Source organism: Lampetra fluviatilis, chromosome 64 (assembly GCF_964198595.1).
Source record: "Lampetra fluviatilis chromosome 64, kcLamFluv1.1, whole genome shotgun sequence".
Taxonomy (NCBI): domain Eukaryota; kingdom Metazoa; phylum Chordata; class Hyperoartia; order Petromyzontiformes; family Petromyzontidae; genus Lampetra; species Lampetra fluviatilis.
Window position 1 is genome coordinate 4,002,795 of NC_136338.1, and position 14,204 is coordinate 4,016,998.

At 56.8% G+C, this 14,204-nt stretch overlaps 1 protein-coding gene across 1 annotated transcript in view; it reads left to right on the plus strand.

Annotated features, from left to right (window-relative positions):
• Nucleotides 1–14,204, plus strand: part of PTPRQ (protein tyrosine phosphatase receptor type Q) — a 111,718-nt gene that overhangs the window by 62,230 nt on the left and 35,284 nt on the right. The window contains 6 exon segments of the mRNA XM_078882250.1: nucleotides 1,371–1,529; nucleotides 2,965–3,208; nucleotides 6,638–6,711; nucleotides 7,265–7,364; nucleotides 9,100–9,228; nucleotides 10,909–10,953. Of these exon segments, the coding sequence (XP_078738376.1) occupies nucleotides 1,371–1,529; nucleotides 2,965–3,208; nucleotides 6,638–6,711; nucleotides 7,265–7,364; nucleotides 9,100–9,228; nucleotides 10,909–10,953 (751 nt within the window).

Here is a 14,204-nt window from a genome sequence, read left to right on the forward strand (position 1 = left end):
GTTGTTATTGAGGTTATTGTTGTGGTGGTGATTGTTGTTGAAGTTGTTGTCGTGGTGGTGGTTTAAGTTTTCGTCGTGGTGGTGGTTGAAGTTGTTGTTGTGGTGGTGGTTGTTGTGTTTGAAGTTATTGTTGTGGCGGTGGTTGTTGTGTTTGAAGTTGTTGTCGTGGTGGTGGTTGAAATTGTTGTCGTGGGGGTTGTTGAAGTTGTCGTCGTGGTGGTGGTTTGAGTTTTCGTCGTGGTGGTGGTTGAAGTTGTTGTTGTGATGATGGTTGTTGTTGAAGTTGTTGTTGTGGCGGTTGAAGTTGTTGTTGAAGTTGTTGTCGTGGTTGTCGTTGTGGCTGCCCCCCCCCCCCGCCAGCCCCGCCGGTGCCGCTGGGGCTGCCCGTAGTTGTTGTTGTTGTTATTGAGGTTATTGTTGTTGTGATGGTTGTTGTTGAAGTTGTTGTGGTGGTTGTTGAAGTTGTTGTCGTGTAGGTTGTTGAAGTTGTTGTCGTGGAGGTTGTTGAAGTTGTTGTCGTGGTGGTGGTTTGAGTTTTCGTCGTGGTGGTGGTTGAAGTTGTTGTTGTGATGATGGTTGTTGTTGAAGTTGTTGTTGTGGCGGTTGAAGTTGTTGTTGAAGTTGTTGTCGTGGTTGTCGTTGTGGCTGCCCCCCCCCCCCGCCAGCCCCGCCGGTGCCGCTGGGGCTGCCCGTAGTTGTTGTTGTTGTTATTGAGGTTATTGTTGTTGTGATGGTTGTTGTTGAAGTTGTTGTGGTGGTTGTTGAAGTTGTTGTCGTGTAGGTTGTTGAAGTTGTTGTCGTGGAGGTTGTTGAAGTTGTTGTCGTGGTGGTGGTTTAAGTTTTCGTCGTGGTGGTGGTTGAAGTTGTTGTTGTGGTGATGGTTGTTGTTGTTGTTGTTGAAGTTTTCGTCGTGGTGGTGGTTGAAGTTGTTGTTGTGGTGATGGTTGTTGTTGTTGTTGAAGTTTTCGTCGTGGTGGTGGTTGAAGTTGTTGTCGTGGGGGTTGTTGAAGTTGTCGTCGTGGTGGTGCTTTGAGTTTTTGTCGTGGTGGTGGTTGAAGTTGTTGTTGTGGTGACGTTTGTTGTTGTTGAAGTTGTTGTCGCGGTGGTTGTTGTGGCTGCCCCCCCCCCTCCCCGCCCAGCCCCGCCAGTGCCGCTGGGGCTGCCCGTGGTTGTTGTTGTTGTTATTGATGTTATTGTTGTTGTGGTGGTGGTTGAAGTTGTTGTCGTGGTGGTTGTTGTGGCTGCCCCCCCCCAGCCCCGCCGGTGCCGCTGGGGCTGCCCGTGGTTGTTGTTGTTGTTGATATTGATGTTATTGTTGTTGTGGTGGTGGTTGAAGTTGTTGTCGTGGTGGTTGTTGTGGCTGCCCCCAGCCCCGCCGGTGCCGCTGGGGCTGCCCGTGGTGGCGCGCCGTGCCGACGGCTCCCGCGCCGTCACGGCCGACACGGTGGCGCTCGCCGCTCCGGGATGCCTCTTCAGCGACGAGCACGGACCCCTCGCACACATCCACACCATCGTGCTGGAGGCCGGGGGTAGGGGTCACGGGGGGTCACGGGGGGTCATGGGGGGGGGTCACGGGGGGTCACGGAGGTATGGGGAGGACACGGTGGGTGAGATTCAGGAAGGACCTCTCGCACACATCCACACCATCGTGCTGGAGGCCGGGGGTAGGGGTCACGGGGGGTCACGGGGGGTCACGGGGGGGGTCACGGGGGGTCACGGGGGGTCACGGAGGTATGGGGAGGACACGGTGGGTGAGATTCAGGAAGGACCCCTCGCACACATCCACACCATCGTGCTCGAGGCCGGGGGTAGGGGGCACGGGGGGTCACGGGGGGTCACGTGGGGTCACGGGGGGTCACGGGGGTCACGGGGGTCACGGGGGGTCACGGGGGGTCACGGGGGGTCACGGGGGTCACGGGGGGTCACGGGAGGGTCATGGAGGTATGGGGAGGACACGGTGGGTGAGATTCAGGAAGGACCCCTCACACACATCCACACCATCGTGCTCGAGGCCGGGGGTAGGGGGCACGGGGGGGGGTCACGGGGGGTCACGGGGGGTCACGGGGGGTCACGGAGGTATGGGGAGGACACGGTGGGTGAGATTCAGGAAGGACCTCTCGCACACATCCACACCATCGTGCTCGAGGCCGGGGGTAGGGGGCACGGGGGGGGGCACGGGGGGTCACTGGGGGTCACGGGGGGTCACGGAGGTATGGGGAGGACACGGTGGGTGAGATTCAGGAAGGACCCCTCACACACATCCACACCATCGTGCTCGAGGCCGGGGGTAGGGGGCACGGGGGGTCACGGGGGGTCACGGGGGGGGCACGGGGAGGGGTCACGGGGGGTGAGATTCAGGAAGGACACGGGGGGAGATGGGGTGGGGGGGACAGTGGGGACACGTGGGAGACAGGGAGACATGGGGAATCACAGGGGAGACACGGGGGGAGACACGGGGGGGGGGGTGGGGGAGACAAAGGAGGGACACGTGGGAGACATGGGGGAGACACGGGGGGGGGGGGGTGACAGTGGGGACACGTGGGAGACGGGGAGACATGGGGAGTCACAGGGGGGACATGGAGGGAGACGTGGGGGAGACACAGGAAGGACACGGGGGAGACATGGGGGTACGGGAAGGACATGGCGGGGGGGTGACACAGGGGGTCATGAGGGAGACACGGGGGGGGGGGGGGAGACACAGGAAGGATACGGGAGAGACATGGGGGTACGGGAAGGACATGGGGGGGGTGACACAGGGGGTCATGAGGGAGACACGGGGGGGGGGGGGGAGACACAGGAGGGACACGGGAGAGACATGGGGGTACGGGAAGGACATGGGGGGGGGTGACACGGGGGGGGGGTGAGACAGTGGGGACACGTGGGAGACACGGGGGAGACACGTGGGAGACACATGGACCTTCACCGGGCGTCATGTCCCCCCCCCCGCCCCCCCCCCCCCTCCAGCCGTAGCGGACGAGCCGCTGTCCACGTGGCACGAGGCCTACTTTGGCAGTCGGCCGCGGCCGTACGTGGCCACGGCAGAGGCCGTGGGGACCGCCTGCCGGGCCCGGCGGGGGTGGGCCCTGCCGGGGAGGGCCCAGCGGGCCACCGAGCCCGCCCTCGTCGTGGGAGGGGACCAGACGTGCCGGCAGAAGGCCCGCACCGACCAGGTGTGCAACGGGCCGCTCAAGCCTGGGAGAGCTTACCTGTGAGTGCGGGGCGGGGGGGAGGGGGGAGATTCAAGCTCGTGCACTCGCCCAGAACACTCACCTCGGCACTCATACACTCACCTGTACACTCATACACTCACCTGTACACTCACCTCCACACTCATACACTCACCTGTATACTCACCTCCACACTCACCTCTACACTCACCTCCACACTCATACACTCACCCCGACACTCATACACTCACCTCCACATTCACAAAGTCGCCTTTAAACTCACCTCTACACTCACCTTCACACTCATACACTAACCTGTACACTCACCCCTACACTCATACACTCACCTCCACATTCATACACTCACCTCCACATTCATACACTCACCTCTACACTCACCCCTACACTCATACACTCACCTCTGCACTCACCTTTACACTCACCTTTACACTCACCTTTACACTCACCTTCACACTCATACACTCACCTCCACACTCACGCACTAATTGGCACAGAAACGTGCCAATCAGTAATTGTTCACGGCACAAATCTTGTCTAATTGGCTGCGTCGGTTGGTGGAATGTTCACGACACGCATATTCTGCGCGATCCAGCCCAACAGAAACAACGTTTTCATGAATGATATCAGAACCAGAATATGTATGTACACTGCAGGAGGAATCCGATGAGCTATGAAGCTCTTCATTCACAGATGTCCAGTAGGGACACGAGGTCAGAACGTACAGGGTACAAGAAAGGTAAACAAATCGTCCTAACACACACACAAGAACAAGTTTAACCATCCCCATCCTACCAGGAAAATCGCACTGAGGTAGTCACTTACCGCCAAGGGTGGCAACGTCGGGTTTTTTACAATCGGGTTTAATTGTCTTTTTATATTAGACCCGATCATCTGAGATTGGGAGAAATCCGGTTTCATTGGTTCTAATTGCAGAAGCGCTACTTCGCCAACTTCTCAACGACGATGGGCTTCATCCATTCCAAGCGAAGGAACTCACTGGCGGCGCCCACGATTGTGGAGGAGAAGCTCGTCGTGTTCATCAAGACCAACCTGCCCGCCGCATTCTACGACTACCCCGTGCCCGACGGCCCCCCCGAGTACGATAGCAGCACCGACGAGGAAGCAGCCTTAAGCCTTGGATCACAGTTTCGTATTCATCAAACCAGGTTTTAATTGCCCAAAATCGGGTTTTATTGTATTAAAGAAAAAACCCGATGCCTGCCGCTGGAAAAATCGGGGTTTTTCCACCCATGCTTACCGGTCATGAAAGCCTCCTCCTCTTCCTCCTCCTCATACTACTACGCGTTGCCCATTTGTTGTTAATCACCGATAGGAAGAGCAGCAGTGGCCACTGCATTGTGATGCCGTCAGCAGGTGCATGCCACGTCTATCCAAGGAGTGATGTTATCAGGAGGTCCATCCCACGACTACCCAAGGAGTGATGATATCAGGAGGACCATCCCATGTCTACCCAAGGAGTGATGTTATCAGGAGGACCATCCCATGTCTACCCAAGGAGTGATGATATCAGGAGGACCATCCCATGTCTACCCAAGGAGTGATGTTATCAGGAGGACCATCCCATGTCTACCCAAGGAGTGATGTTATCAGGAGGACCATCCCATGTCTACCCAAGGAGTGATGTTATCAGGAGGACCATCCCACGTCTATCCAAGGAGTGATGTTATCAGGAGGACCATCCCATGTCTATCCAAGGAGTGATGTTATCAGGAGGTCCATGCCACGTCTACCCAAGGAGTGATGTTATCAGGAGGACCATCCCATGTCTACCCAAGGAGTGATGTTATCAGAAGGTCCATCCCACGACTACCCAAGGAGTGATGTTATCAGGAGGTCCATCCCACGTCTATCCAAGGGGTGATGTTATCAGGAGGTCCATGCCACGCCTACCCAAGGAGTGATGTTATCAGAAGGTCCATCCCACGACTACCCAAGGAGTGATGTTATCAGGAGGTCCATCCCATGTCTATCCAAGGAGTGATGTTATCAGGAGGTCCATCCCATGTCTATCCAAGGAGTGATGTTATCAGGAGGTCCATCCCACGTCTATCCAAGGGGTGATGTTATCAGGAGGTCCATGCCACGCCTACCCAAGGAGTGATGTTATCAGAAGGTCCATCCCACGACTACCCAAGGAGTGATGTTATCAGAAGGTCCATCCCATGTCTATCCAAGGAGTGATGTTATCAGGAGGTCCATCCCATGTCTATCCAAGGAGTGATGTTATCAGGAGGTCCATCCCATGTCTATCCAAGGAGTGATGTTATCAGAAGGTCCATCCCATGTCTATCCAAGGAGTGATGTTATCAGGAGGTCCATCCCATGTCTATCCAAGGAGTGATGTTATCAGAAGGTCCATCCCATGTCTATCCAAGGAGTGATGTTATCAGGAGGTCCATCCCACGTCTATCCAAGGAGTGATGTTATCAGGAGGTCCATCCCGCGTCTATCCAAGGAGTGATGTTATCAGAAGGTCCATCCCATGTCTATCCAAGGAGTGATGTTATCAGGAGGTCCATCCCACGTCTATCCAAGGAGTGATGTTATCAGGAGGTCCATCCCATGTCTATCCAAGGAGTGATGCTATCAGGAGGTCCATCCCACGACTTCCCAAGGAGTGATGTTATCAGGAGGTTCATGCCACGTCTATCCAAGGAGTGATGTTATCAGGAGGTCCATCCCATGTCTATCCAAGGAGTGATGCTATCAGGAGGTCCATCCCACGACTTCCCAAGGAGTGATGTTATCAGGAGGTCCATCCCATGTCTATCCAAGGAGTGATGCTATCAGGAGGTCCATCCCACGACTTCCCAAGGAGTGATGTTATCAGGAGGTCCATCCCATGTCTATCCAAGGAGTGATGTTATCAGGAGGTCCATCCCACGTCTATCCAAGGAGTGATGTTATCAGGAGGTCCATCCCACGTCTTTCCAAGCAGTGATGCCATCAGGAGGTTCATGCCACGTATTTCCAAGGAGTGATGTTTTCTGGAGGTCCATCCCATCCCTCCACTCGACGCCCACGGAAGGTGTTCGGTTGAAACAGGGAACCAATCCAGCCCCAAATCGGCGTTCTTTACCCGAGAGTTCACGACTTGGGCGCTCCGAGCTCGCAGGGGTCAGGAGTGGCACTGTGCATTCATTTCTAGGAGCTGCTGCTGATGCTGCTGCTGCTGATGATGATGATGATGATGCTGCTGCTGCTGATGATGATGATGCTGCTGCTGATGATGATGATGATGATGCTGCTGATGATGATGATGATGCTGCTGCTGCTGCTGCTGCTGATGATGATGATGATGCTGCTGATGATGATGATGATGCTGCTGCTGCTGATGATGATGATGATGATGATGCTGCTGATGATGATGATGATGATGCTGCTGCTGATGATGTTGATGTTGTTGTTGTTGACGTAATGCATCCCAGGTTCAAGTTTCGAGGCATCAACATCCTGGGGCAGTACACGGACTCTCTGTACTCTGAACGCATCAGCACGCTGGGTGAGTCAGTCCGGTACATGAACCATAATCATCAGCAGAGGAAATGGTGAACTTTTCCTGGGCGTCCCCTAGGTCGACTCAGCCGTAATTTAGTTCCTTGACTGCCACACCGCCCACCTCGAACGCCGCACCATCCCGTCCTTAATAGGCGCTCGCCAACAGCACTTGCCCCAACAATCCGTTAAGGCTACACGGGTGATCTTTGTCTTTGGTGTGGCCTTCATAGGTGTTGCTGCTCGCTACTGACAGCACTTGTCCCAACAGTCTGTTAAGGCTACACGGGGGATCTTTATCTTTGGTGTGTCCTTCATAGGTGCAACTCGTTACTGACAGCACTTGTCCCAACAGTCGCTGAAGGCTACACGGGGGACCTTGGTCTTTGGTGTGGCCTTCATAGATGCTTCTACTCGCTGACAGCACTTGTCCCAACAGTCTGTGCAGGCTACACGGGGGACCTTTGTCTTTGGTGTGGCCTTCATTGGTGCTACTCGCTACTGACAGCACTTGCCCCAACAGTCGGTGAAGGCTACACGGGGGACCTTTGTCTTTGTAGGGGAAGGACTCCCCAGCAGTACCGTGGGGGTCGTCATCGGGGTGACCCTCTTCGTCGCATCCCTCATCCTCCTCGTCCTCATGGTCGTCTTCCTCACCAGGTGAGGAGCGGCAACCACCTCACCTCAACCTCGCCCACAACCACAACCTCGCCACAACCTCGGCAACAACCGCGCAACAACCGCACCACAACCGCAGCCTCACCACAAGCACGGCTGCAGGCTCACCACAATCTCACCACAACCAAAACCTCACCACAACCTCACCACGTCATCCGCAACCAAAACCTCACCCACAACCTCACCACAATGTCACCACAACCAAAACCTCACCACAACCTCACCACAACCTCACCACAACCTCACCCGCAACCACAGGCTCACCACAATCACGGCTTCAACCTTCACCACAACCTCACCCGCAACCAAAACCTCACCCACAACCAAAACATAACCACAACCTCGGCAACAACTGAACCACAACCACAGGCACGGCTACAACCTTCACGACAACCTCACCCACAACCAAATCCTCACCCACAACCAAAACCTCACCCACAACCTTAGCAACAACTGCACCACAACCACAGCCTCACCACAGGCACGGCTGCAGGCTCACCACAATGTCACAACAACCAAAACCTCACCACAACCTCGGCAACAACCTCACCACAATCACGGCTACAACCTTCACGACAACCTCACCCGCAACCAAAACCTCACCCGCAACCTCGGCAACAACCGCACCACAACCGCAGGCTCACCACAATCACGGCTACAGCCTTCACCACAACCTCACCCGCAACCAAAACCTCACCACAACCTCGGCAACAACCTCACCACAACCACAGGCTCACCACAGCTACAACTTTCACGACAACCTCACCCGCAACCAAAACCTCACCCGCAACCTCGGCAACAACCGCCCCACAACCGCAGGCTCACCACGGCCACAACCTTCACGACAACCTCACCCGCAACCAAAACCTCACCCGCAACCAAAACCTCACCCGCAACCTCGGCAACAACCGCTACCACAACCGCAGGCTCGCCACAATCACGGCTTCAGCCTTCACGACAACCTCACCCGCAACCAAAACCTCACCCGCAACCTCGGCAACAACCGCTACCAACAACCTCAGGCTCACCACGGCCACAACCTTCACGACAACCTCACCCGCAACCAAAACCTCACCCGCAACCAAAACCTCACCCGCAACCTCGGCAACAACCGCTACCACAACCGCAGGCTCGCCACAATCACGGCTTCAGCCTTCACGACAACCTCACCCGCAACCAAAACCTCACCCGCAACCTCGGCAACAACCGCTACCAACAACCTCAGGCTCACCACGGCCACAACCTTCACGACAACCTCACCCGCAACCAAAACCTCACCCGCAACCAAAACCTCACCACAACCTCGGCAACAACCTCACCACAACCACAGGCTCACCACAGCTACAACCTTCACGACAACCTCACCCGCAACCAAAACCTCACCCGCAACCTCGGCAACAACCGCTACCAACAACCTCAGGCTCGCCACAGCCTCACCCACTTGAACGGAGGGGCGGTCTCCGTGGTAGCTCCTTGACATCCGCTTCCACGTGGGCCGCTCTCTTGCACGAGCGGCCCGGGAGGACAACGACCGGCAGTTCGCGTGACGATCGCTCCTTGATGAGCACTGCGCAAAGTGCGGTGACGAGCTTTAACCAGCCCCCCCCTCGCCCCCCCCCTTGCTCCCCCCCTCGCCCCCCCCCCCCTTGCCCCCCCCCCCTCGCCCCCCCCCTCTCGCCCCCCCCCCCCCTTGCCCCCCCCCCCTTGCCCCCCCCAGGTTCCGGAGCAGGCAGAAGGAGGGGGGTGCCTACTCCCCACGCGACGCCGAGATCCTGGACACGAAGCTCAAGCTGGACCAGCTGTTCAGCCTCTCGGAGCCGGAGACACGCGACGGCGCTCCCTCCCGGTGAGACTCGCGCGCTCGCCCGCCCGCACGCTCACCCACAAGCTCACCCATACACTCGCCCGCACGCTCGCCCGCCCCCACGCTCACCCACAAGCTCACCCGTACACTCGCCCGCACGCGCCCACGTTCGCTCGGCCGCCCCCACGCTCACCCACACGCTCGCCCGCACGCCCGCCCCCACGCTCACCCACAAACTCGCCCATACGCTCACCCACAAACTTGCCCATACGCTCGCCCGCACGCTCACCCACAAGCTCACCCATAAGCTCACCCACAAGCTCGCCCGCACACTGAACCCCCACGCTCACCCGCACACTCGCCCGCCCACTCGCCCCCATGCTCACCCACACGCTCGCCCGCACACTCGCCCACGCACTCACCCGCACGCTTACCCACACGCTCGCCCGCACACTCGCCCGTGCGCTCACCCACACACTCACCCACACGCTCACCCACAACCCCTGTGTGTGATCTCCCACTGAACTGCCGTGGAATTTAAAGGTTCTCGGTTGTTTCGTGCTGTCCTCTCGGTCCACCAAACCTCGTGTGTCCTGCCGGCCTTAATAGGTGCTCGCTAACAGCATGTTGCCCCGGCCGTGTGTCACGTGGGATCCCTGCCTGTGTGTGTGTTTGGGTATGTGTGTTGGTGTGTTGGTGTGTGTGTGTGTGTGCGTGTGTGTGTGTTGGTGTGTGTGCGTTTGGGTATGTGTGTTGGTATGTGGGTTGGTGTATTTGCGTGTGTGTGTGTTGGGGTTTGAGTGTTGGTGTATTGGTGTGTGTGTTGTTGTGTTTATGTTTGGGTATGTGTGTTGGTGTGTGTTTGTGTGTGTGTGTGTGTGTGTTTGTATGTGTGTTGGGGTATGTGTCTTGGGGTATGTGTGTTGGGGTATGTGTGTTGGTGTGTGTGTGTTGGTGTGCGTGTTGGGGTATGTGTCTTGGGGTATGTGTGTTGGGGTATGTGTGTTGGTGTGTGTTTTCCTGTGTGTGTGTGTTCGTGTGTGTGTGTTGGTGCGTGTGTGTTGGTGTGTTGTTGTGTGTGTGTGTGTGTTGGTGTGTGTGTTGGTGTGTGTGCGTGTGTTTGTGTGTTGGTGTGTGTGTTTGTGTGTTGGTGTGTGTGTGTCTGTGTTGGTGTTTGTTGGTGTGTGTTCGTGTGTTGGTCTGTGTGTGTTGGTGTGTGTGTGTGTTGGTGTGTGTGTGTGTTGGTGTGTGTGTTGGTGTGTGTGTGTGTTGGTGTGTGTGTGTGTGTGTGTGCGTGGGTTGGTGTGTGTGTTGGTGTGTGTGTGTTGGTGTGTGTGTGTTGGTGTGTGTGTTCGTGTGCGTGTGTTGGTGTGTGTATGTTGGTGTGTGTGTCTGTGTGTGTGTGTTGGTGCGTGTGTGTGTTGGTGCGTGTGTGTGTGTTGGTGCGTGTGTTGGTGTGTTGGTGTGTGTGTTGGTGCGTGTGTGTGTGGTGGTGTGTGTGTGTGTGTCTGTGTGTGTGTGTTGGTGCGTGTGTGTGTTGGTGCGTGTGTGTTGGTGCGTGTGTGTGTGCGTGTGTTGGTGTGTGCATCATAGTTCTGGCCACCCCACCCCTCGCGCTCCGAGCCGGCCTTCACAGGTGCTGCTCGCTAACAGCCCTTGCCCCAACGGTCTGTTTAAAGGCTACACGGGGGATCTTTGTCTTTGTCTCGTGCACACCCCCAGCCTCTCCTCGTTCCTGTTCAAGCACCGTGACCCGTTCAGCGTTCAGTAAGCAGCCTGCAACCACACACAGCACCTAGCACCACCACCAGCTCTTTCAGGCTAAGCAGGCCTCAGCCTGCTAAGTACAGAGATGGGGGACTGACCCCAGACTCACCACAAGCTAAGCAGGAGTGAGCCTGGTTAGCACAGAGATGGGAGACTGGACCTAGACTCACCCCAAGCTCAGCAGGAGTCAGCCTGGTTAGTACAGAGACGGGAGACTCACCCAGACTCACCACAAGCTAAGCAGGGGTGAGCCTGGTTAGTACAGAGACGAGAAACTGGGCCCACACTCACCACAGGCTAAGCAGGCGTCAGCCTGGTTAGTGCAGAGATAGGAGAGTGGGCCCAGACTCACCACAAGCTCAGCAGGCGTGAGCCTGGTTAGTGCAGAGATGGTAGACTCACGCAGACTCACCCCAAGCTAAGCAGGCGTCAGCCTGGTTAGTAGAGAGACGGGAGACTCACCCAGACTCACCAGAAGCTAAGCAGGCGTCAGCCTGGTTAGTACAGAGATGGGAGACTCACCCAGACTCACCCCAAGCTAAGCAGGCGTCAGCCTGGTTAGTACAGAGATGGGAGACTCACCCAGACTCACCCCAAGCGAAGCAGGCGTCAGCCTTGTTAGTACAGAGACGAGGGACTGGCCCAGACTCACCACAAGCTAAGCAGGTGTCAGCCTGGTTAGTGCAGAAACAGAGATGTGAGACTGGGCCCAGTCTCACCCCAAGCTAAGCAGGAGTCAGCCTGGTTAGTACAGAGATGGGAGACTCACCCAGACTCACCCCAAGCTAAGCAGGCGTCAGCCTGGTTAGTACAGAGACGAGGGACTGGCCCAGACTCACCACAAGCTAAGCAGGTGTCAGCCTGGTTAGTGCAGAAACAGAGATGTGAGACTGGGCCCAGTCTCACCCCAAGCTAAGCAGACGTCAGCCTGGTTAGTATAGAGATGGGAGACTGGGACCAGACTCACCCCAAGCTAAGCAGGCGTCAGCCTGGTTAGTACAGAGATGGGAGACTGGATCCAGACTCACCCCAAGCTAAGCAGGAGTGAGCCTGGTTAGTACAGAGATGGGAGACTGGGCCCAGACTCACAAACTAAGCAGGCGTCAGCCTGGTAAGTGCGGAGATGGGAGACTCGCCCAGACTCACCACAAACTAAGCAGGCATGAGCCTGGTTAGTGCAGAGATGGGAGACTCAGCCAGGCTCACTCCAAGCTAAGCAGGCGTGTGCCTGGTTAATAGAGAGATGGGAGACTCACGCAGACTCACCCTAAGCTAAGCAGGAGTGAGCCTGGTTAGTGCAGAGATGGGAGACTCAACCAGACCCACCACAAACTGAGCAGGCGTGAGCCTGGTTAGTACAGAGATGGGAGATTCACCCAGACTCACCACAAGCTCAGCAGGCGTCAGCCTGGTTAGCAGAGAGATGGGAGGCTGGGCCCAGACTCACCACAAGCTCAGCAGGTGTCAGCCTGCTTAGTACAGAGATGGAGAATAGTATTGAGTGATGCAAAGACAGTCGACCCCGCAACCGCTTGGAGGTGACTCCACCGTTGCCGATGAGTCCTAGTTCGGACGAAACCGCTGCACAGTGCATCGCCGCTGTTCGGCCGTTCGAATCGGCTCGGCTGTGTTGCGATGGCGAGCCGGCGAAGGGAGCGAGGGGAGCCCAGTGTCGTTGTTGATGTTCATTTTCTCTTTTGTGTCGCACAAGGCACGACAATGATTTGCGCGTGATTTGTGCGCGTGTCCGTCGCGCGTCCTCTTAACCTCGTGGCTTCCCCAGGAGGCTCAGCGACGATGCTGATTTGACGATGATGATTGTGATGATGACGACGATTACATTAATGATGACGATAATGATGATGACGATGATGACGATAATGTTGATGACGATGATGGCGACCATTACGATGACTATAATGATGATCATGACGATGATGATAATGACGATGATGATAATGACGATGATGATGACGATAATGATGACGACGACGATAATGATAACGATGATGATGACGATAATGATGACGACGATGATGACGATAATGATGATGACGATAATGATGATGACGACGATGATGATGACAACGATAACGACGACGACAATGATGACGACGATGATGACGATAATGATGATGACGATGACAACGATAACGACGACGACGATAATGACGACGATCGCCGAGGGTCAACTCCGTTCATCACTCAACTCGGATGATCGAGGCCGCAGACACAGCGGTGGCTAGGCAATGCTCACTGCGCAGGAGCCGAGCGGGGGGCTGTGCGGTAGCCGCACCGTGATAGCCGCGTTGTGGTAGCCGCGTTGCGGTAGCTGCCGTACCACCGAGTGAAACACTGCCTCTCTCATTGTTCTAGGCTGCTTAGTTACAGGAAGTCGGTCAAGTAAGTCCGCACCACCGTCACCACCGCCACCACCACCACCATACCCGCTCCTGTGTGCCGTGCCGTGTGCCACGTGCTTCTCGCCGCCGTCTGCGCCCCCCTACCGCGTGTCCGTGTGCCGAGCCGCCCTGGTGGCGTTCTGTGGAGCGGTCGGCGGCGATCAGGAAGTGTCGGTGCAGTTGCACCGCCTGTACGCTCGACAGCAGAGGTCGCAACCGGGTACCCGATACCCGTACCCTACCCGATACCCGGCTACCCGTACCCGGCCGGGTACGGGTAGCCGTTTGCGACCCTGGTGCGGCCGGGTACGGCTACGGGTAGGCCGTGAGTCACTGGTGAGTCACCGTTTGTCACTCATTTCCCAGCGTCTTGTCTCTTCTCACAATTCAAGTTCCTAGAATCAACTCACCAGCGCCTGCAACATGGCTTCATCCCAGAGGTCGCAATCAGGTACCCGATACCCGTACCGTACTCGTACCCGGCCGGGTACGGGTACGGTACGGGTAGGAATCAAAACCCGTTTGCGACCTCTGCTCGACAGCCACCAGGCCTGCCGGGCATACTTCACCGCCCTGGCGCGCGGTCCCGACCTCATCGCCTGCACCCCCCCCCCCCAAACACCACCATCACGCAATCCTCTCGCCGCCACCGCAGCCACTGCATGGCGCTTGCTTCTCCCGCTGCCGCTCTGTGTGCCGTGGCGGTGCCGCCGGGTGCCGTGGCTGTGTGCCGTGGTCATGCCGCCGTGTGCCGTGGCTGTGTTGCCGTGGTCATGCCGCCGTGTGCCGTGGCTGTGTTGCCGTGGTCATGCCGCCGTGTGCCGTGGCTGTGTTGCCGTGGTCATGCCG